This window comes from Nymphaea colorata, chromosome 11, assembly GCF_008831285.2.
Source record: "Nymphaea colorata isolate Beijing-Zhang1983 chromosome 11, ASM883128v2, whole genome shotgun sequence".
NCBI lineage: Eukaryota > Viridiplantae > Streptophyta > Magnoliopsida > Nymphaeales > Nymphaeaceae > Nymphaea > Nymphaea colorata.
In genome coordinates this window covers 9,852,405-9,876,889 of record NC_045148.1, presented here as the reverse complement: position 1 = coordinate 9,876,889, position 24,485 = coordinate 9,852,405, and the positions used below count along the sequence as shown (strand labels likewise).

At 39.3% G+C, this 24,485-nt stretch overlaps 2 protein-coding genes across 5 annotated transcripts; both read left to right on the top strand.

The window, feature by feature from the left end:
- The first annotated feature begins 6,875 nt into the window (after positions 1 to 6,875).
- On the top strand, positions 6,876 to 13,339 carry LOC116263739 (glycine-rich protein DC7.1-like). 4 transcript variants are annotated; one of them, XM_031643494.1, is made up of 2 exons: positions 6,876 to 7,030; positions 7,554 to 7,944. In XM_031643494.1, exons 1-2 carry the CDS (start codon positions 6,949 to 6,951, stop codon positions 7,775 to 7,777), a joined length of 306 nt encoding a protein of 101 aa, XP_031499354.1. In that variant the 5' UTR covers positions 6,876 to 6,948; the 3' UTR covers positions 7,778 to 7,944. The 4 variants fall into 4 exon arrangements, with proteins under 4 accessions (XP_031499354.1, XP_049936506.1, XP_031499671.1 ...); XM_050080549.1 differs by lacking the exon at positions 7,554 to 7,944 and adding an exon at positions 12,889 to 13,339 and having other exon boundaries at positions 6,911 to 7,030; XM_031643811.2 differs by lacking the exons at positions 6,876 to 7,030; positions 7,554 to 7,944 and adding exons at positions 12,110 to 12,270; positions 12,889 to 13,339.
- A 4,339-nt stretch (positions 13,340 to 17,678) lies between these two features.
- On the top strand, positions 17,679 to 19,484 carry LOC116263534 (uncharacterized). Its single transcript, XM_031643273.1, has 2 exons — positions 17,679 to 17,795; positions 18,400 to 19,484. The coding sequence occupies exons 1-2, from the start codon at positions 17,726 to 17,728 to the stop codon at positions 19,323 to 19,325; spliced, it is 996 nt and encodes a 331-aa protein (XP_031499133.1). The 5' UTR covers positions 17,679 to 17,725; the 3' UTR covers positions 19,326 to 19,484.
- The last annotated feature ends 5,001 nt before the right edge of the window (positions 19,485 to 24,485 follow it).

The window sequence follows — 24,485 nt, the reverse complement described above, 5'->3', positions numbered from 1 at the left end:
GAGGCCCTCAGATGCATTGAAAGTAACCATGACAGATTTGGAAGCATTCACCTTCATGCCTACTTTGTCTTCAAATTCACTGAATATCTTCTTGATTTGCTTAGCATATTCTGATTTGAGAGGAAAGAAGAGGACACTGTCGTCTGCAAAGAACAAATACACAAGCCCACAACCTAGCCTTGAGATGGTGGGTCCTCTTAAATTACCTTGGGAGATACTATGGGAAATGCACCTGTCAAGGATTTCGGTCACAAGAATGAAGAGGAGAGGCAACATGGGGTCACCTTGACGAAGACAACGACAACGAGCACTATCGAAGAACTGACCAATGTCTTCACTAATGGAGATAGCAACAGAAGCCGTAGTCACACATTTTATAATGAATTAACCCCATGATTGTAGAACCCAAAGAAACGAAGAGTGTGGTGAAGAAAGTCCCAATGAAGCCTATCATAAGCTTTAGTGAGGTCAAGTTGGCAGATGGTGGCCGGAGCATAATCGTTGGCCTCAAACTATGGCGCACGAGCTTTCTTCCCTGTCTGTTCTCCTTCTCCTCCTTCTCGACCTTCTCTGCAGTTTTGGGAGACAAAAAAGTTGGCGTTCTGATTTTGATTATTTATTTATTTGTTTAATTTCTGAGTTCCATGGCGGCAACAAAAGCCCATCTTGATGACACCGAAACTACGTTAGCCTGCTTTTAACGTGCGACCCAGTTGATCAAACTTATTTTAGCGTTAGAACCAGGTTTCTACAGTTTTGTGTCATTCAAATCGTCAGTATATGTAATTTGTAGGTAATCGCAGTGCTTACTCTCTCTCTCTCTCTCTTCTTTTTATAGTTTAGATGCTAATAGCTTCCATTGTTTGATTTCTGCTATAATTATGAACATTTCTATTATCATAGTCTGACATTTTCCTTGAAATATTTGAGATGTTATTAACTGCAGAGAACATGAAACCCAAACACACACTCCCTCTGTCTATGTGTTCACTCTGTAAGGGGTGGGGGGAAGGGTCTGAAAGTACGCCTACTCACTCGATTTTGTATATAGGTACATTTCATGGAGGCCAGACCATAGATACATAAAGAAAACTATACCAAAATAAATGAGTTGTTTTTTGTCTTTGCTGTTCCACGACCAATAGCAGTCTGCTTTTCTAGTTTTCCCTTTTCTTCCTCAAAGCACTCTTTTGCAGATCTTGCCGTTTCTAGAAATTCAGTAACCGGGTTTTTCACATGCTTCAATCATCTCTTCCCTTGCAAGTAAGTCCTAAGGATGCGGACGTGAACCAATTCAATGGTGACAAACAGGGAGATGGATATGGCTACGGCCAAGGTGGACACGGGCACGGTGGCGGATAAAGATGCCGTTACTATTGCAGCTACAAATGCTGCTCGGCGGCAGAATTTGCTGAGTTTGTGAAAAAGGAAGCTATCAAGGATATGCACGGAGGTGGCCACGGACCGTGCCGGCACTTCTGCGGGCACAGATGCTGCTCGGCTGGAAAATATGCCGACTTTGTTAAGAAGAATGCTGCTGCTAATCAATTCAGTGATAACAAGGTCGGATTCCCATACGCAAGGCCGTGCATACACCATTGCGGCCACAGATGCTGCTCCACTGTAGTCTGTAGAGTTTGCACAGTTCAAGAAGCAGGCTGTAGCAAAGGCTGCTGGCAATAACTTCTGTCCCTCATCAGTAAGAAAGAGGATTGCATCAACTTCTTAATGTTGATGCTGAAACAAAACCTTGCATGTTTCATGCTTGTTTCTTTCTGCTTGCTAAAGAATATTGCAAAACTTAGCCTACATATTATATATCATGTGGCAAAATTTGTGCACCTTGGCTATCGTCGAGTTCAAGATATTGTTCAGGCTTCAACTCCGAAGACACTACGCTTTCGCTATAAGATCAATTTGCTCGTAGAGAGGCGTGAGGGAGGCCCCTGCATTGACGTCAATGCTGAAAGCAAAAGATCAAAATGTCCAGGGAAGAAAAAGACTAAAATGCCCCTTAACCATAAAGATCGAAATAGTAGAAAGGAGACATTATAGAAAGACAAGAGTGTATGAAAATTTAAAAGGTTGCTTGACAAAAGGCTTAAACAGAAAATGCAAGTAGCGGTGTCTAGCCAACTCGGGCTCCACTGGAAATCGCTTGAGTAAACCCTACTTAGCTGGACTCGTTTTTTTATACGATCTCAAGCTTAAATATAAGCTAGAGTATATTAGCAAGCCAAGTTCGAGTTGGTTGGACTCGACTGAACTAAACTTGACTTTGACTCATTATTTTTTTTTTTGTTAAATTTTACACAAACATTTCATTATATTTTCATTTTTCTCCATTCACTTTTTCTCAATGCAATGAGTACTTTTCCATTTTTTCTAGGTGAAATACTACGAAGTGTTAAACAGTATACTATGAAGTGTCATAATTCTAGGTGAAATACTATTTTAGATCGTTGAACCGGCCAATTGAATGGCTTAATTAGTGGTTTACGACTTCATCTAATAATTGCTTCAAGTGATTGGAGAGGTGGAGGCAATTTGGAGAGGCGGCCTTAGGAAGGACTTCCAAAACCACTTTCCCGGCAATTATAAAAGCCAACCAGATTTTACTTTACCAATGTCACAATCTAGGATTGAAGGTTGCTTTTAGGTCATGGGTGGATGGTACACCACTGGACTCGCGTGCGTGTTGTGCTTGTATTTGTAGTGTAGAGAAGTAAAACACCAAAACATGACAACTACCATGAGTTAAGGAGACTTCTTTGCTTGCTTAACATATAAAATTCCAAATTCATTTTCCATCCTTTTAATCGTAGCCCTAGCGGGCAGTTCTGATGTTGTCCCATGTCATTTTCACAAAGATCTAGTAGGCACCTCTTAGCACAAAGAGATAGCAGACACATTTAAGATTTGAACCATGGATTGACTGCTGCCTACTGCTTAATTATTTTATGCAAAGACAGTAATTTACCCTTTCTTACATACTAAAAATATTGCTATCGCTTGCACTTATGTGTGCAAAATAGGCAGAGCTAGCCATGGATGCATTTGAGTATGTCCTAAAGCAAGAGGAAGGAGGGGGCCTTTGGTTATCGCTTGAGCGGTGGGCTTAAGTCTTTTCCATGCACCCAAAAATGCATTGAGTTTAAAAATGCCAACAAGTGTGCTATGACTACATGCAGGAGCAAAATCAAAACCTTTTCATTAGAGGGGTTAAATTAAAGTTTTTAAATTTTGACACGGGCCAAATATCATTTTCAAAATTTTATTATATAAGACAAGTAAAATTTTCTAAAATTTACATGTAATTTTTTTTTTAAATTTTTTTGAGGTGGGGTCAAGGCCCATGCGAGCTCCTTCTTGACTTTGCCCTTGACTACATAAGACATCATCCACCTATTCACCTTCAAGGGTGAGAGTAGTGCGAAGACTCGTTGTTGTTAGAGTGCGAGTCTTGATCTAGACTTAATAAGCTTCCCTAATATTATGTACTTTTGCATTTCGTGAGTTTGCCCTAATTCCTATGTTTAAGAGAGATCTGTTTCTTGTATTTTTCTATTTTTTTTGTAATAGTGTAAACTATATGCAACAGTGGACTTAGGATAACTTTGTCTTCAAACAATGTAAAATTCTTGTGTCTTCTTGTTTGTCCTCTTCTTCTTCCTTCTGTTTCTTCTTCTGTTGGTGTCATAAGTGAGAGAGTGAGAGTGATGACATCGTTTCTAACAGTCACAGCTTCAAAGGCTCTGCCCGTGATGCCAGGGTGGCCATGAGCAGCTACTAACTTCTAGATGATCGACAGCTAGGGGTGGAGCGAGGATTTTTTTTAGGGGTGGGTAAAACAGTTCAACGAACTTATCCGGGTAGGGCCAAGCTAAATCCGAATTAAAAAAAAAAAAAGCACTAGGCAACTACAAATTTTTCAATTTTTTAGTGCATTGCCAAATTATCAATGACAACATCGGTACTGTGTCCAGCCATTTGTATTTAGATTTGGATTTGGATCAAGGGTTTATTAGCTTTGGTTGTGGTTAAGCTGACAAACTATCACCAATTATTAGATCGAATCTACGGGGCGGGACAGTACTTAATGGAGGTTGTTTTTTTTTTTGCAATAAACTACTGCGATATTAACAGAGTAGATTTAGGGTCGCTAATTTGAAAAGAATCCAGATTCTTATTCCTGGGTCAAGAAAAGTGTAAAAACTAGCAAATAGCATTCAGCCCACAACAATATCTCGAGCAGCCAATGGCAATTCAACATTTGGGTCACAACATGACAGACTTTGGATAAGTTTGAATAGTAGAACGTCGTCATAACAATTATAAATTGGACAGAGTTGCGTGTGCGCCGCGCTCGGTGCATGCAACATCTTTGAGTTGCACGAATTGTAGCAGATACAGAAAAAAGATAATACCAAACTCCATAGGAGATAAGACAAGGGTGGGCCGAGAAGGAGGATGAAATATTCATCCTATTCAACCGGCTCTACTGGCCAGACCATGGCGGTGGGTGTTTCTAGCTTTACTTTTTCTTCTTTAAGCACTCTTTTGCAGATCTTCCTGTTCTGAAAATTTAGTAACAGGGTTTCTTCACATGCCTCAATCATTTATTCCTTTAAGAGTTGCGGACGTGAACCAATTCAATGGTGAGAAACACAGAGGTGGGGCTGCGGCCCCGGTGGATACGGGCAAGGTGGTAGATGCGGACCATTCCCCCCACATCGGCATTGTTCTCGATTTCATGTGATGTGAATCTTGATAATCACTTGGTAACATGAACAGAATAAGATCAACACAATGCAATGGGGAGGACGTTCACGTGCTTTCATTTTATCAGGTCAGAGGCACTTTCGTCCTTTGAATTTTTTCCTCCCTTCCATTTTGGTGATTTTAGCTGGTCTTTCAACGAGAGCAATGATATGCTGTTTTATTCATCTACTCCAAAAATCCAAGTAGATTCATAAAATACCAATGTGTCATAAAATTTTGAGACAAATGCTTAAAACCGTAACTATTTCCTCCCAAACGACCTTTTAACAACCATAAAACGTAGTCTGCTCCAAAATTTCGAGAAACTTGGATATGCCAAGTGTTGAAACTTAATTATTCTTTCAACTCAATTAACTCCCATGCCTTTTGCTATTCTAATTCGTATAGGAATTATGTGCGTCTAACAGTAAGAAGCTCAGAAGCTCAGAGATGAGTGGGTGAAAAAAAAGGGTAGAGCCAGAATTTTTTGGGCTTGAATTAAATTTTTTAAATTTTGATACAGGGTCGAAATATTATTTTTCAAAATTTTTATATGAAATAAATAAAATTTTTTAAAAATTAAATATAATTTTTTTAAAAAAAATTTGAAGTGGTGTTATGGCCACCTATGGGTATAAAGCTGCTGTGTACGTTTCACTGCCCATTGCTATTTGCACCAGGTGTGCAGGGGCTCATCCAAAGAATCTCCACAGAGACCCAAACATTCGTGGTGTATTACAATGGAGGCCGCCTTTTAGGATATTCCTGATTCGATCCTCTATCATTTTTGAGAAAAAGTTCGTTTTCCAGATCCATAAACTTCCATTATCGTATGTATTTTTTCTTTGCTGAAATTATATTTAGAAATGGGCACTGCCATGAACATTTTTACCTTTAAGTCAAATTTTCAAGGTTAGACTCAAAGAGGCTGGTTTTTCTAGTTCAATTTTCGTTAGCGTTATTGACGATATACTTAACTCTCGTTCCAGTGAGGAAAATTTCAAGGCTAAAAGTGGTCGATCCAATCAAAACAAAGGTTGATGAAGTATAGATGAAACACAGAGTTATTTCCAAATCAACGGCGGTGTGTTGGGGAGCACATGCTTTTTGATTTGCATCGATCATGTTTTTCTTACATTGATCCCTTTCCTTCAAGTGTTTGATGGGTCTCTAATACTTAATTTCAAGCTTTCTGAAAGATAAAATAAATAACTGAGTTTACCTTAGGTCCACATTTGACAGTTTTAATAAAAAAATATAATTTTAATTGGTAAATCATAAAATTTGGGTTTTTATCTTCAAAATTAGGAACAAAACAAGGAAGAAAATGAAAAATTATGAATGATGAATGCACTTGAATCTGGATATGTCGGCAACTGCATCCACATATTCATACCATCTTTCCTATCAAAAGGGGCCACGTTCTTCCAGGATGAGAGAGTTTGCAAAGGGTCCACCACCCACCCGCTAGGGTGACCACAAGCATCTCTAACTTCGTCCGGCTCCGAATGGCTTGGATTCAGATCTGGATTTAGATTTTGAGTATGGACTTTAACGTATCTGGCTTTCTGAAACATTATAGTTGAGTAGAGAAACTACCACCAAATCTTCTCGGATTCGATATGCACTAAAATGTTAATGGAGATTGGTTTTCTTGCTAAATTTTATAAATTAATCAGATTATTGCTACATTCAATTTACATCTTGTTTGGATGGAAGGAGAGAGAGAGAAAAAAGGAATGAAAAGAAAGGCCTTTCTGGTGTTTAGATGACTAAGTGATGAGAAAGAAGATGAAAGGAGAGCTAAGAACTTGTTTGAGTGAAAAAAAAGAAAAAAGAAAAAAAAAATTTTTAATGTAATTTCAATCGCTAAAGAGATTGGAAGGGAAAGAAAAGGACGTTTGTTCTCTCTCATTCTTGCTCTTTTCTCCCCCCATTTCCATACCTTTCCTCTCTTTTTTCCTCTCCATCCATTTCTTTTCCTTCTCTTTAAGGGTGAAAGCAATGGAGAGCTACAGCAGCCCCGGTAGCCCCAACAATATCAGAAGCACCCAATGGCTGCTCTCCACATTGATAAAAAAAGGACAAGCTTTGGATAAGATTGAATAATTGATTCTTGAACATAATAAATTGGTCAAGTGGGAGGTGCGTTTAGCATCACAAGCTACACTCTCTAGTTAAGGAGCTATGGCGCACAAGCTTGCTTCCCTCTCTATTCTCTTTGTTCTCCTTCTCTTGGCCTTCTCCCCAGTTCTGGGAGAGCATCAAGGTGGTCTCTTGGTTCCTTTTCTTTTCTTTTTTCCCTTTCTAAGTTCCATGCATGGTGGCGGCACTACCCCATTTTGAAGGCACAAATGTTACACTAGGAACCCGCTTAACGTGTAAACTAGTAGAAAAAACTTGTTAATTTTAGCTCGAAAACTAGGTTTGCGACAGCTTTATTCCATCCAAATCGTCAGTTTCTTAATGCGTTTTTAGGTAATCGCTTCGCTCAGTTTTCTCTCTGTTTTTCCTTAGTTTAGCTGCTAGATGCGTTTATATATATATATATATATATATATATTCTCTTTAATGTACATTTTCTTAGATTTGGGATGTTATTAATTGCAGAGAACATGAAACCAAAATATTATCAAGTGCGGTCTCTGTTTCTAGTTTCCTTTTCCCATGGCGGCAGAAGCGTTAGCATTTAACCTCGACGTTCAACTTGGAGACTCTTTCATGCTCCTGTTTCTGCTAATTCGGTAACAGAATTTCAACGCGCTTCTCATTCATCATTGCCTTTGCGGTAGGTTCCAAGGAAGCGGACGTGAACCAATTCAACGATGACAAGCACCATGGCGGATGTCACCCCTGCGGCCACGGGTGCTGCTCGGCAGCAGAATATGCTGAGTTTGTAAATAAGAAAGCCACTGCCGATGGTTTTGGTCACCATTGCCATTACTTCTGCCACCACAAATGCTGCTCGGCTGCAGAGTTTGCAGAGTTCACAAAGCAGGCTGCAGGCCAACACTGAAGGCTTTCTGTACTTCATCAGTATGTATGGGAAGTGCATCAACTTCTTAAAGTTGATGCTGGAATAAAGCGACGACAGCCGATGCCTACGCTGCATGCTGTATAATGCTTGTATGTTTCTCCATTTTGCATAATGCAGAAGCTTGTGCATCTTAGCACATTATTTTATGAGTTCCCTTTTACAATATCACGCGTATGCAAGTAAAATGAAACAACTCTGCACGCCAGGTTGATTAGTAAATATTATATACCTAATAGGCAAAAAATATGCGCTTTTGGTTACTGAACGTTTGATAGCCTTTGAGAGATCCCGTGTTTAAACAAATTGAAGAGCCCAATAGAATAATTGAAAATCCATGCTACATATTAAAAACCATGGGTTTAAGGTCGGATGGAGTGGTGATCTTATCTTAAATCTATGAATTTGAGATCATAGAATCTCAAATTCCCGTGCATCTACTTCACTACTCTGGCTCTCTACAGAAAATCAATTTGCTTATGAAAGACAATGTTAATAAAGAGATTCATTGAGCAGTGCCGAACACACAAGGCAATGATGGAGCAGAAGACTAAAATGCCTTTGAACCAAAAGTGCAAATAACAAAAAAGGAGCCCCTCATATAAGGCTAAAGTGGGAAAATTGAAAAAACCGTTTTCTATGAAAAGATAAGCAAATTATTTATAAGAAGAAAGAGAAATACCCATAAGAGGCAAAGAACAGTGTTTCTTGCGGATAAGATCGATCTTCATGCATCAATACAGAAGAAAAAAAGAAGGGGGTTGCTGGTTGGTACATTTTAGACGCTTCATATAAAAAATTGTATTTTTTAACAAATGATGTTAAAAGGAAATGGCCGTTCAACAAATGGGTCAGACAGACTTTGAATAAGATTGGAGAATAGAACGTCATCATAACAATTATAAATTAGACAGAGTTGCGTGTGAAGGGAACATTTTTGAAATTGTTGAAAAAGAAATGCCCTTTTAAAGTCTCTTTTTACTTTTTTTTTTCGAATTCCTCTTTTGTTTTTAGGAAAGGTTTCTTTTCAATTTGTCACTAACAGTGTTGGTGCACAAAACTTCGTGCCAACCACAGTCTACATAACCAGCTTCGAGTATTGTCTGTTCTCCTTGTGCTTCTTCTCTTGGCCTTCTCTGCAGTTCTAGGAGACGATCAAGGTGGAGTTCTGATTTTGAAATGTTATTTCCTTTACTTTTTTAAGTTCCATGGCAGCAACAAAACGACCATCTTGATGACATAGGAACCACAGTAGCCCTGCTTTTAACGTGTGAGCTAGTTGAACAAACTTGTTTTAGCATTAAAACCAGGCTTCTGACTGTTTCGTGTCATCCAAATGGTCAGTATATGTAATTTGTGGGTAGTCGCTGCGCTTAGTCTCTCTCTCTCTCTCTCTTTTAGTTTAGCTGCTAAAAGCAGTCGTTCTATGGAAGTCATAATGTTCTCAAATGCTTCTACGTTCGAGTGCTGTTTTACTTATATACATTTCTATTATCAAAGTCCGACCTCTTCCTTGAAATATTTGAGATGTCATTAATTGCAAAGAACATGAAATCAAAACTATTTATATACACTCTATAGGGGATGGGGAACAGTGACCGGACATTAGGATGAAGTCCTGCTCACCTGGCTCTTGTGGCCGAACTATGGATACTGTTAAAATTAAACATTGCATTTTAGAACATTGGAGCGTTGCAGTTTTGGTGGTGGTAGAGGAAGGTTTCAGATTCCAGATTAAGTCCTTCCTAAAGAAGGGCAAGTTGATTGCTTTAGTAAAAAGGTTTCGAAGTTGCTTTCTTAGACGTTGAAGTTAACGATGCATGCTTCTATGCTATGTAAAGTTCATATATATTCCTTGTACAAGAGACTTAACCAATTTAGAAGAAAATCGCTCGTTCTCACCACTTTTGCCTCTCTCCTTCGTTTCACCTTTTTCCGTTCTCCCTCACCATCTTGAGTTGCACGAATTGTAGCAGATACAGAAAAAAAGATAGTACCAAACTCCATAGGAGATAAGAGAAGGGTGGGCCGAGCAGGAGGATGAAATTCTCATCCTGTTCAACCGGCTCTACTGGCCAGACCATGGATACAAAAAAAGAAGATTATGTCAAAATAGATGAGTTGTTTCTTTTCTTTCTTGTTCCACGATTAATGGCGGTGGGTGTTTCTAGTTTTCCTTTTTCTTCCTCAAGCACTCTTTTGCAGATCTTCCTGTTCTGAAAATTTTGTAACTGGGTTTCTTCACATGCCTCAATCATCTCTTCCTTTGCGAGTAGGTCCCAAAGTTGCGGACGTGAACCAATTCGATGGTGAAAAACACAGAGGTGGGTATGGCTACGGCCCCAGTGGATACGGGCAAGGTGGTAGAAACGGACGACATGGACCATTCCCCCCAACATCCGCATTGTTCTCGATTTCATGTGAAGTGAATCTTGAGATCACTTGGTAACATGAGCAGAACAAGATGAACTCAATGCAATGGAGAGGGCGTTCACGTGCTTTCATTTTATCATGGCAGATGCACTTTCGTCCTTTCAACTTTTTCCTCCTTTTTATTTTCGTGATTTTTAGCTACAATAATATACTGTTTTATTCATCTACTCCAAAAATCCAATTACACTCATAAAATACTATACTGTATCATAATATTTCATAAATTTTTGAGACAAACGATCTTTTAACAACCATAAAATGTAGTCGGCTCCAAAATTTCGGGAAACTTCCATGTGCCAAGTGTTGAAACTTAATTACTCTTTCAACTCAATTAACTCTCATGCCTTTAGCTGTTCTAATTCGTTTGTGCACGTCTACCTAACAGTAAGAAGTTAGGTAGAGGTGAAACCATTTTTTTTTTTATAACTAAATTTTGATATATGCGGAAATATTAAAAGTTTTTAAAATTTAAAAGTAATTTTTTTTTTCAAATTTTGAAGTTGCGGTGGAGTCCATGCGGACCCCCCTCACTTGACTCCGCCTCTGACAGGCAGCAGGTGAGGCCAAGACGTATCGGAATAAAGCTGCCGTGGTGTATTACATTGGAGGCCCAATCTTTCATGGTGTATTACATTGGCGGCCCACCTCTTACGATATTCCTGACTCGATCATCTCTCATTTTTTAGAAAAAGATCGTTTCCCAGCTTTATAAACTTTCATTATCATATGTATTTTTTCTTTGCCGAAATTATATTTGGAAATGGTCACTGCCTTGAACATTTTTACCTTCAAGTCAAATTTTCAAGGTTAGACTCAAAGAGGCTGGTTTTTCTAGTTCACTTTCTTTAGCGTTATTGAAGATACTTAACTCCCGTTCCAGTGAGAAAAAAATTTTAAGGCTAAAAGTGGTCGATCCATTCAAAACGAAAGTTGATGAAGTATAGATGAAACACAGAGTTATATACAAATCAACGGCGGTGTGTTGGGGATCATATGCTTTTTGATTTGCATCGATCATGTTTTTCTTGCAATAATCCCTTTCCTTCAAGTGTTTGATGGGTCTAATATTTAATTTCAAGCTTTCTTGAAAGGTAAATAATTGGGTTTCCCTTAGGTCCTCATTTGACAGCTTTAATAAAAAAATATAATTTTCTTGGAAAATCATAAAATTTGGTTTTATCTTCCAGGATGAGAGAGTTTGCAAAGGGTCCACCACCCGCCCGCTAGGGTGACCAAAAGCATCTTTAACTTCTACTGCTGGCGAAATCCGGCTCTGAATGGCTTGGATTTAGATCTGGATTTTGATTTGAGTATGGACTTGAACCTATCTGGCTTTCTCAAGCATTATAGTTGAGTAGAGAAACTACCACCAAATCTTCTCGGATTGGATTTGCACTAGACTGTTAATGGAGATTGGTTTTCTTGCTATAAATTGATCCCATTAATGTTATAGTCAGAAGAAAGATCTTTTTTGTGTTTGGATGATTAATTGATAAGAAAGAAAATGAAAGGAGATTAAGAACTGTGTTTGGCTGCAGAAGAGAGGAGAGACAGAAGTGAAAAACAAAAAAAATTCTAATGAAATTTCAATCCCTAAAAAAATGAAGAGCTTGGAAGGTAAAGAAAACGACGTTTCTTCCCTCTCCTTTGTTCGCTTTTCCCTCCCTATTTTCTTACCTCTCCATCCATTTCTTTTCCCACTCTTTAAGGGTGAAAGCAATGGAAAGCTACCGCAGCCCCGGTAGCCCCACCAATATCAGAAGCACCCAATGGCTGCTCCCCACATTGATCAAAAAATGACAAGCTTTGGATAAGATTGAATAATTGAAGCAGAGAGAACAGTTCCCTGTTGAATTATTCACTTTTTGCTCCCCCCCACTTCTTGACCATTATAAATTGGTCAAGAGTGAGGTGTGTTTAGCATCACAAGCTACACTCTGCACTCTCTAGTTAAGGAGCTATGGCGCAGAAGCTTGCTTCCCTCCCTATTCTCTTTGTGTTCCTTCTCTTGGCCTTCTCCCAAGTTCTGGGAGAGCATCAAGGTGGTCTCATGGTTCCTTTTCTTTTCTTTTTTCCTTTTCTAAGGTTCCATGCAGGGTGGCGGCACTACCCCATTTTGAAGGCACAAATGTTACAGTGGGAACCCGCTTAACGTGTAAACTAGTAGAAAAAACTTGTTAATTTTAGCTCGAAAACTAGGTTTGCGACAGCTTTATTTCATCCAAGTCGTCAGTTTCTTAATGCGTTTTTAGGTAATCGCTACATTCAGTTTTCTCTCTCTTTTTCCTTAGTTTAGCTGCTAAATGCGTATATATATATATATATATATATATATATTCTCTTTAATGTACATTTTCTTAGATTTGGGATGTTATTAATTGCAGAGAACATGAAACCAAAATGTCATATATATCTCTCTCTCTTTTTCTTTGTAAATGAGTTGCTTGTTTTCTTGCTAGTTATGCCCTGTTCAAGAGCGGTCTCTGTTTGTATGTAGTTTCATTTTCCTTTTAGCTTTTGTTGATGTTAGTCGATGGCAATGGCGGCAGAAGCGTTAGCATTTTACGTCGACGTTCCACTTGGAGACTCTTTCATGCTCCTGTTTCTGCTAATTCGGTAACCGAATTTCACGTGCTTCTCATTCATAATTGCCTTTGCAGTAGGTTCCAAGGATGCGGACGTGAACCAATTCAACGATGACAAGCACGGAGGAGGGTACTACCACGGCGGTGGTGGCTACGGCCACGGTCATGGCGGTGGTGGACACGGATGCGGTTACCACTGCGGCCACAGGTGCTGCTCGGCAGCAGAATATGCTGAGTTTGTAAATAAGAAAGCCACTGCCGATGGTTTTGGTCACCATTGCCATTACTTCTGCCACCACAAATGCTGCTCGGCTGCAGAGTTTGCAGAGTTCACAAAGCAGGCTGCAGGCCAACACTGAAGGCTTTCTGCACTTCATCAGTATGTATGGGAAGTGCATCAACTTCTTAAAGTTGATGCTGGAATAAAGCGACGACAGCCGATGCCTACGCTGCATGCTGTATAATGCTTGTATGTTTCTCCATTTTGCATAATGCAGAAGCTTGTGCATCTTAGCACACTATTTTATGAGTTCCCTTTTACAATATCACGCGTACGCAAGTAAAATGAAACCACTCTGCACGCTGAGAATGTACAGCCACAGGTTGATTAGTAAATATTATATACCTTATAGGCTAAAACATATGCGCTTTTGGTTGTTTGATAGCCTTTGATAGATCCTGAGTTTAAACGATTTAAGGGTGATTAGAAATCTATGCTACATATTAAAAACCATGGATTTAAGGGTGATTAGAAATCTATGAATCTGAGATCATATAATTTCAAATCCCGGTTCATCTGAGATTCATGGTGAAACAAACACAACCATAGGTAACATTTAAGCTTGAATTCAAGAGAGACTTGATTACTCTCCCCCTCTACAAAAATCAATTTGCTTATAAAAGACAACGTTAATAAAGAGATTCATTGAGCGGAGCGGAACACACAATGCAATTCAGGAGCAAAAGACTAAAATGCCTTTGAACCAAAAGTGCAAATAACAAAAAAGGAGCCCCTCATATAAGGTTAAAGTGGGAAAATTAAAAAATCCTTTTTCCAAGAAAAGATAAGTAAATCATTTATTGGTACATTTTAGAAGCTTCTTATAAAAAAAATGTATTTTTTGAACTTTTAACTTTCTTTATAGCTTTTTACTTTTTGATATCAAAGTTATTTTGGTTATTATGCACAAATTCTTGTACACACGAGTTTGCATATAACTAGCTTTACTTGACAGTTGATGACAAGTTCTATTCTTTCATAAAGCACTCCAACTGAATGGCATGAAGTGTGGAATTGGATCCCCTCCCAAATGGTTCTTATTTGGATTCAAATTAGAATTTGGATTTGGGTATAGGCTTCATGCCACATGTATAACTTTGTCAAATACTTTAGCTAAGTAAAGAAACTACCACCAAATCCTGGACTGAATCTGCCGCGGACTGTTAATGGAGCATAGTTTTCTTACACAAATTTGATTAGTGATGGTCGATTTAGAGTCGTAAGTTTGAAACAAAAAAGAACTAATACGTCCAGATTCTGACTGCACCTGTGAACAATAAAAAAGAAGTAAGCAGCGCCAGCAACAACACGAGCAGCCAGTAAAAGAAGCTTGTTTTAGCACTAAAACCTTGTTTTTAGGAGGAAAAGATGAAAACAAAAAAAGATTAAAAATGCCCTTAATCAGAAGAGGAGAAAAACAAAAAGGAAATCCAAGGGGGCGTTTGATATACCATAGAATCATGGAATTTTAGAAACCAAATGCTCATTTTTAAGATATTAAAATTATTAAACAAATAAAGTATATTGTTTCTAACATTAGGAAACTAAAACATGTAATTTTGATTTCATTCTAATTTGAAGATGAATTATGTTTCTGAAATTTTCATCCTCGAATCAAAATTTCAAACAATCAAACGCGAAAGAAAAGATGAAGATACTCTAGATAAAGAGAAACGCCCTTTAAGGGCTCATTAATGTCTATTGAGCAAGGCTGCACCAACGACAATGCATGTCACGTTGTCACTTGCTACTAAACGAAGGCGAGCAAGGTAGACCATGTGACGGAACAGTAGGAACAGGCATTTCTATTATTGTCGATAAAAAATATTATGTTGCTGGAGCATAAAGGGATTCTATGAGAGAGGCCACAAATGATGGGACCTTTCTCTACGAGAGAGGCCACAAATGATGGGACCTTACCTTAAGGAGTTAGATGTTGGGCTTGTAGATGTTGGGCTTGTCGGTAGAGGGCCGCAAATTTTTATGAGAGAGGTTGAATTATAGTTTTAAAATTTTTTCAAGAGCTAAAACTATTATTTTACAAAATTTTTATATAAAATAAAGATATTTTTTAACTCACATGTAAATTATTATTATTTTTCTTTTAGGTAGGGGTGGGGCGGGGCCAGGGCCCCTGCTGGCCGGTTCTTGTCTTGCAATAGACCCACATAATTTTTAATTTGCATGTTGGTTTTCCACCTAATTAGTTTATTACGCATAAGATTTCTTATATTAGTGCTCCTTAATAGAGAATTTCAAACCTCTTTAATTAATTAGTCTATTAAAGGTAGGATTCTTAGGTTCGGCTTGAACTCTACTAGAGTGGCATACGCCACACAGCTCAAGCTTAGGGGCTGATGCTTAGAAACTCAGAGAGCTCTAACGCAGCTTTGTTGGAGCCTAGAGAACTTGAACTTGTTAACCAATTCATATATATATTATCTTTTACTATAACGTGTGGATTATCAACTTCAAATAAGATCAGTAGAATAACTTTTCACTTGTAATAAAAAAAGAAAAATATTTTTACATAATTTTTCTCCACGAGCTTCAAATTTAATGGAATGAAAGACGTTATACTTCCATATCGCCAAAAGAAAAACCTGGACAAAATTGAAAATGGAAAATCTGCATGTTCAAAAAGACAAAAATGCCCTTTACAAGCGGGCGTCAAAAGATTCGCCCACCTTCTTCATTTTATTAGAGGTGAATTTTTGAGTATACGACACCGACAGTCACGAGGGCCACGCCAACCTTCCACACGCCATCATTTTTATTTAATTCTTTTTTTATTTTTATTATTCCCAAAAGCGTCCTCATTTTTCTCATGACGGGCATTTTAATTATTCAAAGTCCTGAACGCCCACTCCCGAGTCCCGACTCATAGCATTTTAATTATTCAACAAGTGGCTCGTTAAAATTATGGTGCTGCCGACCAAAGCATAACGCCTACAGAGAACCAAACAAAAGAAGAAGACGAGGGGGAAGTTAGGAGCGGGGCAAACCATGTGTGAGTCGGGCCAAAAGGAGCGACGGTAAGATCAAGAGGAGCGACGGGTCGGACTAAACTTTGATTTTTTACATATAATTTTTTTTTGTTCCCGACTCACCCGAGCCATGGCCCGAGCCCCCCCTCCCTCCGCCCCTGAAAAAAAGGAATCCAGCTTTAAAGAATTAAACAAATCGTGAAAGGATTGGTGCAAAAATTAGGCAGTACCCAAAAACATAGAACCTTAAAGGATGAAAAGTTGCATGGGAGCTTCGGCGTATCCCCTCACTTACTCCCAAATAACTTGTAGAAGAAGTTATTGTATGTCTAACACTCCCGACTAATCTCCCCACTCACTCCAAAACAACTTGTAGAAGAAGTTATTGCATGTCTAACACTCCCGACTAATCTCCCCACTCACTCCTAACTTGTGAAAGAAGGAATTATATGCTAACACCCTCGACTAGGAAGAAAGGAACTCACAGAGATCCAGTGGGAAAAATGTTCATTGAAAAGAAACGGTGCTGAAGTACAGATGAAATGCAGAGTTATTTTTCAAATCAACGGCGGTGTGTTAGGGAGTATAATACTGGATGCCGAATATGCTTTTTGATTTGCATAGATGATGTTTCATCTTAAAATAATTCCTTTCCTTCAAGTGTTTGATGAGTCTAATATTTAATTTGAACCTTTCTGAAAGATAGATAAATAATGGAGTTCACTTTAGCTCATTCTTTGTCGGTTTTCACAGAGAGCCATTGTCTTGCCTCCAAAGCCTTGGCTATGTTAAGTTAGTTCTCACGAAGCAGTCACGAGATTTGAACAAACGACCTGCTGCTCAACAGCCGCTTGTGTAACCGGTTGCGCCACAACCCTAAGAGATAAAGCAATACCCTTTTTTATTTTTTTCCTGCTCTTTTTACCGTTGTTTAACTTGTGCAAAACTGTTATCACCCATTTCAGACATTCGTACACACAGCGGACAAGGACAAATGCATTTGATTCTGGAAATGGCAGAAACTGCACCAGAAGGCAGCTTCCACGCAATTCAGACGATCTTTCTCATCAAAAGGGGCCACGTGCTTCAAGGATGAGATTGAAGAAGGCTCCCTACACGACAGTCCACTGTCCGCTGTCAATTTTACGAATAATGTTGGTACTGCGTCCGGCCATAAATGGTTCAGATTCAGATCTAGATTCAGATTTGAGTATGAACTTTAGGCTATTTGATCTACTCAAACATTGTAGTTAAGCAGAGAAACTGCCACCAAATCGTCTCGGATTGGATCTGCAGTAGACTGTTAATGGAGCTTGGTTTTCTTTCTATAAAATTAATCCAATTAAAGCTAGTCGATTTGGAGTCCTGGAAGTGGAAACGAATCCAGACTTCGGATTCAAAAGAAAGGGTTGCAAGCAATGGGAAGCTACGCAGCTCCAACACTATCACGAGCAGCCAATGGCTGTTCCTCACGTTTTGATCGCAAAATGACAAACTTTGCATAAGGTTGAATAATTGAAGCAGAGAAAGTAACTCTCCATCTTTACGATTCACCTTTTACTTTCCCCACTTTCGTGAACATTATAAATAGGCTGAGAGGGTAAAGCGTTTCTCGTCACAAGCTACACTCTTTAGTTAAGGAGCTATGGCGCACAAGCTTGCTTCCCCCTCTATTCTCTTTGTTCTCCTTCTCTTGGCCTTCTCCCCAGTTCTGGGTGAGAATCAACGTGGTCTCTTTGTTCTTTTTTTTTTTCCTTTTCTAAGTTCCATGCAGGATGGCAACATTAGCCCGTTTTGAAGGCACTAAAGTTACATGTACCCGCTTAACGTGTAAACTAGTTGAAAAAACTTGTTCATTCTAGCACGAAAACGGAGTTTGCGACAGTTTTATGTCATTCAAATCCTCAGTTTCTGTAGCTTTTACTGCGCTAAGTTCCCCTCTCGTTTTCCTTTGTTTAACTGCTGTTCTTTTATATATACATATATATATATATATATATATATATATATAGACCCTCTCCGTTATATACATTTTCTTAGATTTGAGATGTTATTAATTGCAGGGAGAAGATGAAATCTCTGTTTCTGTGTCTAAATGAGTTGCTTGTTTTCTGTCTTGTTATTCCTGATCAACAGCCGTCTCTGTTTCTAGTTTCCTTTTACTTTTAGCACTTCTTGATATTAGTGGAGGGCCATGGCAGTAGACTCATTAGCTTTCTACCTCGACGTTCCACTTGCAGACTCTTTCATGCTGATGTTTCTGCTAAGTCAGTAAACGAGTTTCACGTCATTCTCATTCATCTTTGCCTTTGCGAGTAGGTTCCAAGGAAGCGGACGTGAACCAAATCAACGATGACAAGCACGGAGGAGGGTACGGCTACGGCTACGGTCACGGCGGTGGTGGATACGGTCATGGATGCCGTTACTACTGCGGCCACAGGTGCTGCTCGGCAGCAGAATATGCTGAGTTTGTGAAAAAGGAAGCCAGCGCCGATGCGCTCAAAGATATGCATGGAGGCGGCCACGGATGCCCTCACTACTGCGGCCACAAATGCTGCTCGGCTGAGGAATACGCCGAGTTTGTCAAGAAGGGTGCGGAAGATATGCACGGAGGCTGCCATCACTACTGCGGCCATAAATGCTGCTCGGCTGAGGAATACGCCGAGTTTGTCAAGAAGGGTGCTGAAGATATGCACGGAGGCTGCCATCACTACTGCGGCCACAAATGCTGCTCGGCTGAGGAATACGCCGAGTTTGTCAAGAAGGGTGCTGAAGATATGCACGGAGGCTGCCATCACTACTGCGGCCACAAATGCTGCTCGGCTGAGGAATACGCCGAGTTTGTCAAGAAGGGTGCTGAAGATATGCACGGAGGCTGCCATCACTACTGCGGCCATAAATGCTGCTCGGCTGAGGAATACGCCGAGTTTGTCAAGAAGGGTGCTGAAGATATGCACGGAGGCTGCCATCACTACTGCGGCCACAAATGCTGCTCGGCTGAGGAATACGCCGAGTTTGTCAAGAAGGGTGCTGAAGATATGCACGGAGGCTGCCATCACTACTGCGGCCACAAATGCTGCTCGGCTGAGGAATACGCGGAGTTTGTCATGAAGGGTGCTGAAGATATGCACGGAGGCTTCCACCAAGGACCATGCCGACATAACTGCGGCCACAAATGCTGCTCGGCTGCAGAGTTTGCACAGTTCAGAAAGCAGGCTGCAGCAAAGGCTGCAGGACAAAACTGAAGCCTTTACGTAATTCATCAGTGTGAACCAGGAGTGCATCAACTTCTTAAAGTTGATGCTGAAATAAAGCGATGGCAGAGTAAGCCCACGCTGTGTAACGCTTGTATGTTTCTCCTTGAAGCATAATGCAGAACTTTGTGCATCTTAGCACACTATTTATGAGTTCCCTTTTACAATATCACGCGTACCCAAGTAAAGTGAAACCACTGTGCACGCTAAGAACATGCAGGTTGATGAGTATATATTATACGCCTTATGGGGAAAAGTATTCGTCTTTCGTTACTCAATTTTAGGCATCCTTCAGGCTTGCTTCAACTCAGGGGAGTCTTCACTATTCTCCCTCTCCGCAGAAAATCGATTTGCTGACAGAGAAACAATGTTAACAAGGATACAGTGGGATTTTTCTGAAAAAAGATGATCAGACAACTTGTGAGAAAAAAGAGAAGTAGGAAAAGGAAAATCGTCGTTGCAGATTCAAGATTGAGTTGCGTGCACATCACTGTGCATGCAACACCAAAAGGAAGATAATATATTTATGAAAATTTTTATAAAGTAGTGAACATTTTAGACTTTTTCTTTCTTCACAATTATTTTTTACGCCTTTACATGTTTCTTTGTTGTATTTTAATCGGGGCATTTTCTTTTCGTGATGTGAATGGGCAAAGCTGCGCGTCACTGTGCACTAGCGATAATGCAGACTAAAGGTTGCATGCATCGTTATGCATGTGCCATGCAGGTACAAGTACGCTATAATATAAAAGAAAGGAAATGTTTCCGTAAGAAAAAAAACATGTCATTTATAATCATTTTCACTTTTTATTTTTATTTTCATTTTTATCTTACTAAAAACTTGTTTTTTTTATACGAGCAAAGGGTATTTTTATGATTAACCATAACACATATAACCAGCTTTGATTGTCACTTATTAAAGAAAGGCGAAAAAGTTAAGCCCAGTGACTACATCAAGTTAAAAAAGTTTCAACTGGGTCCGGTCACAAATGGTTCAGAATTGGGTTTGAATCCGAATTTGGATTTGGGTATAGGCTTCATGCCATGTAAGACGGAACCCAAATTTTCTGACTGAGGGACACTTAAAGTACATCAGGTTCTCCAGTAATGTTTGAATTATCATGTTACAATTTAAACATTTGAATGAGAATCTTAATGGACTGGTGTGGGCAATGGCTCACACCAATGACCATGTATCTCCGCCCCTACATATCTCAACTTTGTCAAATGTTTTAGCTAAAAAACTGCCACAAAATCCTGGACGGAATCTGCCGCTGATTGTTAAAGGAAATTGATTTTCTTATACAAATTCTATTAGCGAGAGTCGATTTAGAGTCGCAAGTTTGAGACAAAAGGAACCAATAAGTTCAGATTCTCATTGCATCCACATGAAAGAGTGTGAACAATAAAAAAAGGTATGCAGCGCCAGCAACATCACGAGCAGCCGGTAAAACGGCATTAATAGAAACCTCCTTGAACGTGTGTAAACTACGTGAAAAGAAGCTTGTTTTCGAGGATGAAAACAGAAAGAAAACTGATCAGAAAAGGAGAAAAAACGAAGAGGTGGAAAAAATGAAGATAGGAAGAGGTGGAAAAAATGAAGATACTCTAGACAAAGAGAAATGCTCTTAAGGGTAAAAGATAATGCCCTTCGCTGGTTGATGTTTATTGAGCAAAGCTGGCATAGAATATCGCGCACCAGCGACAATGCATGTCACGTTGTCATTGTCAGTAGATAAAGAAAGACGACAAAGTTAGGCCATGTGATGGAATAGTGGGAGCATGCATTTTTTTTTTTCACATATGTTATGTTTCTGGTGTGCTTCATGAGAAATAGACTATGTTTGGTTGGTAGGTGGTCAGTTTTGTTTCAAAATTTGATGGTATAATGCAAGTTACAACTTGATAGAAAAAGAGAAACACTTGAAAACACAAAGAACAAACCCGGGTTTGAGTGAGGGCTTGAGCTCTATTCTTGAGCAGCCTGCTTACCCAAGAAACACTATAAATGATGGGCCCTTAAAGAGTTAGGTGTTAGTTTAGTTTTGAATTAAGAGAAATTTAAGTGCCTCTTATTAAAGGGGCACACATTCATAACAACTTAGGCAAACCCCGGTGGTCTTCATTTGTGTCAAGAAATACAACTTGGCCATTAATCTCTCCAGACCCTTTCAGCTCAGCCGAGTCCATTAAATCATTTGGCGAAAGAATTCTTGAGGGGGTTGGGGCAATGGCAGAGAAAAAAGGGCCACTCTAGACATACAAACACTTATTTATATTTTCAGAATAGAAGGAATTAGGTAGGAGCTTCAGGGTTTAGTGGGCGGTGGGTCTTGGCCACCTACTCCAAAATAATTGTTATTGTGTGGAAGAAGACATTGTATACCTAACACCACCTTGTAAAGGACCTGAGAGACGAGACCAGAGGAGTTGAGTGGGTGGGGCCAAAACTAACAAAGCTGCTAGGACGCATACAAACAAGCTCCACCGGGGCCCATTCTTTTATGGTGTATTACACTGGGCCCAGGGGCGGAGGGAGGGGGGAGCCTAGGCCATGGCCTCATTCCGGCTAATGAAAAAAAAAAATTTACATTGAAAAAAATAAAATTTTAATTGCGCCATTTATTTTTTAAATTTGAATTCAGTTGGTCCTACATGGATTCAGATGTTGGACTGTCGGCCCCGCCCATGAAAAAAATCCTGGCTCCGCCTCTGCTAGAGCTGCCCTTTTGGGATGATGCCATTCGATCATCTCTTGGATGCCTTGGATCACTCTGCCATCACATTATTAAAAACGAAAAAAAAAACCGCAAAAGTGACTTTCTAGCGCCGGATCACGTTTTTGTCAATATCCGATTTGACTCAGATGTTCAATAGAACCGTTTTGAAAAAATCCAATGCAAAAAAAAAAAATCTATCCAATTTAGTAGTTAGATCAAATTCAGATATAAAAAATGGACAACGGATTGGATTTGGATTCAGACTGGAATATATAAATGACCGATCAGATTCAGATTTGGATCCAGATCAAGTGTAGAAATAAGTATCCTATATCCAATACTCTTACATTTTGAAAATCTATTGAATTTAATTCAAAGTTCGGCTTCAAATTCAAACATGAATGTAAAAAACGGATTCGGGTCCGATTCAAATTGTGAAATTTGATTTAGATTCATATTCAGATATGATTTTTTCTAATTTTTATTTGAATCCAAATTCGGATATGAACATATGAATATTTGAAAAAGCAGATATAGTTAAAAGTGTACTTGATTTCAATGTGATGAGTTGACAGCCCTAATTATAACTAGCATTTCATGTGAATGAAAATTTTGCTTTATTTGATGGTTTTAAGGGAAAACTACAGTGTTTAATAAAAAATCTGAATAATCAAGCCGTGTTTTTTACAAGGATGGACAAAGTGTTAGCAAGAAATAAAAAATTTCCCAAGGATTTTCATCTGATGGACCCGCATCCTTTTAACTGAGATGGTCAGATTTGGACAATGATATATATCTAGTCTATGGAACCTTCTTATTAAAAGGGGCCACGTACCTCAACGATGAATGAAAAGTCTCATCAGTCTCCGAAGGGTCCACTATGTACACGGTAGGGCGACCTACCCATACACAGGTGGCCAATTTCTTCTATGGGGTCTACTTGGTAATGGAGCCTAAAGTCCGATCAAAAGCTGGCTTTTCGTTTGATTCTCGTGGATATAAATTATTTATACAAACCGCCACAACTGCAAAACTATGAAGGGAAAAGATGAAGGGGTTAAAACTAACATCCCCAGGAACAAGCATTTTCAAGGTTAAAATTTGTCAATCCATTCAAAGGAAACCATGTTGAAGAATTCATAAACGCTGAAGTTTTATGAATGTATATAAAACACCAAAAGAAGAGTACCACCCTATTCCTATAATGGAGGACTTTGAGGAAGGGTTGGCTGCAGTGGGGGCTGCACAAAGAGTGGTTGGGATTCGGAGAGCTTAACATGTTGTGGAAGCAATGAGGATCCGAGTAGTTAGGGAGAATAGCCTTTGATACATTTTTTGCATTCTTTGGCTCGGCGCACACATAGCATGCGACACCTAATTAGCTGATGAAATAGAGATGCAAGTTTCAGCATTAGCTTTCAGCCAATGATGGTGTTAGGACTGGTCACAGTTCAAGGTTCAAGAGCTTGCTGAAGCTTGGTCCTTATCATTTTCCTCCTTTTTGAAGAAATACTGATGTTAAAGAGAGACTAATTGAAGTTGTTGCTGGGGGAAGACATGTGGGGTTGTGGGAAGGGTGTCTTCACCGGCTAGCTTGAGCAATTACCCACCTTTAAGGTAAGCTTTTCTTTTACTGTTATCAGTGCCACAGGAACAAGGGCTGCAATTACTTCTGCAATAATGTTCTTCTATGGGGTGAATTTCTTAAGAAACCCCACCACTTAATGCATATCAGTTCTTGAGTTAATGGTTTTTTTTTTAGGGTCACAACTTGCGATATACGGGGTGAACGAGGTCGAGTTCAGTGCGGGGGTGTGGATGTTGCAAGCTTTTATGTGGAAGGAGAAAGTGATGTGTATTTTTTTTTAACGTTTTGGAGGCATACGTGCTATTGGCCTTGCCAATACGTCTGGCCGATAGGTTTTACGGTTTTCTGCTCTCTGATTTCTATGGAGGGGAATTAGCTTATATCTGGCTGACATGCTTCATCTTTCTCACTTCAAAAACAATATTAGCTTCTTTTTCGTAATTTTTTGGGATCCTATGTTTACATATGACATATTCTCACTTGAGGTTTCTGGTTTCCTTCTGTACTGGCGCTCTCAAGGGAGCATGTACGTGGTAAATTATGTATAAATACTGTTTGCAACTTAAGCAAGACTGTACATTTTGTATTACTTGTGGAAGATTAATATGTAAAAATATCTCTGATTATTAAAAAAAAAAAGGAAGGAAAAATCATCAACGGTAGTGGTAGCACCAGTGAACACAACGGCTCTTGCTTTAGGTAGTGTAGCGCCATAACAGTCTGGCGCTAGGGCCAGTTAAAATCGGTCAATTTCTGTTGCTACATTAACACCACAGTCTTTTTTCACAGGCGCTACTAATTTTATGCCATTTATGACAACAGTGGCCGCTTGATCTCTAGCTC

Coding starts and splice junctions, on each gene's coding strand:
- LOC116263739 (XM_050080549.1), top strand. CDS start 6,949: ATGGCGCACAAGCTTGCTTCCCTCTCTATTCTCTTTGTTCTCCTTCTC. Junction 7,031..12,888: donor AGTTCTGGGAGAGCATCAAG/GTGGTCTCTTGG, acceptor TTGCCTTTGCAG/TAGGTTCCAAGGATGCGGAC.
- LOC116263534 (XM_031643273.1), top strand. CDS start 17,726: ATGGCGCACAAGCTTGCTTCCCCCTCTATTCTCTTTGTTCTCCTTCTC. Junction 17,796..18,399: donor GGCCTTCTCCCCAGTTCTGG/GTGAGAATCAAC, acceptor CTTTGCGAGTAG/GTTCCAAGGAAGCGGACGTG.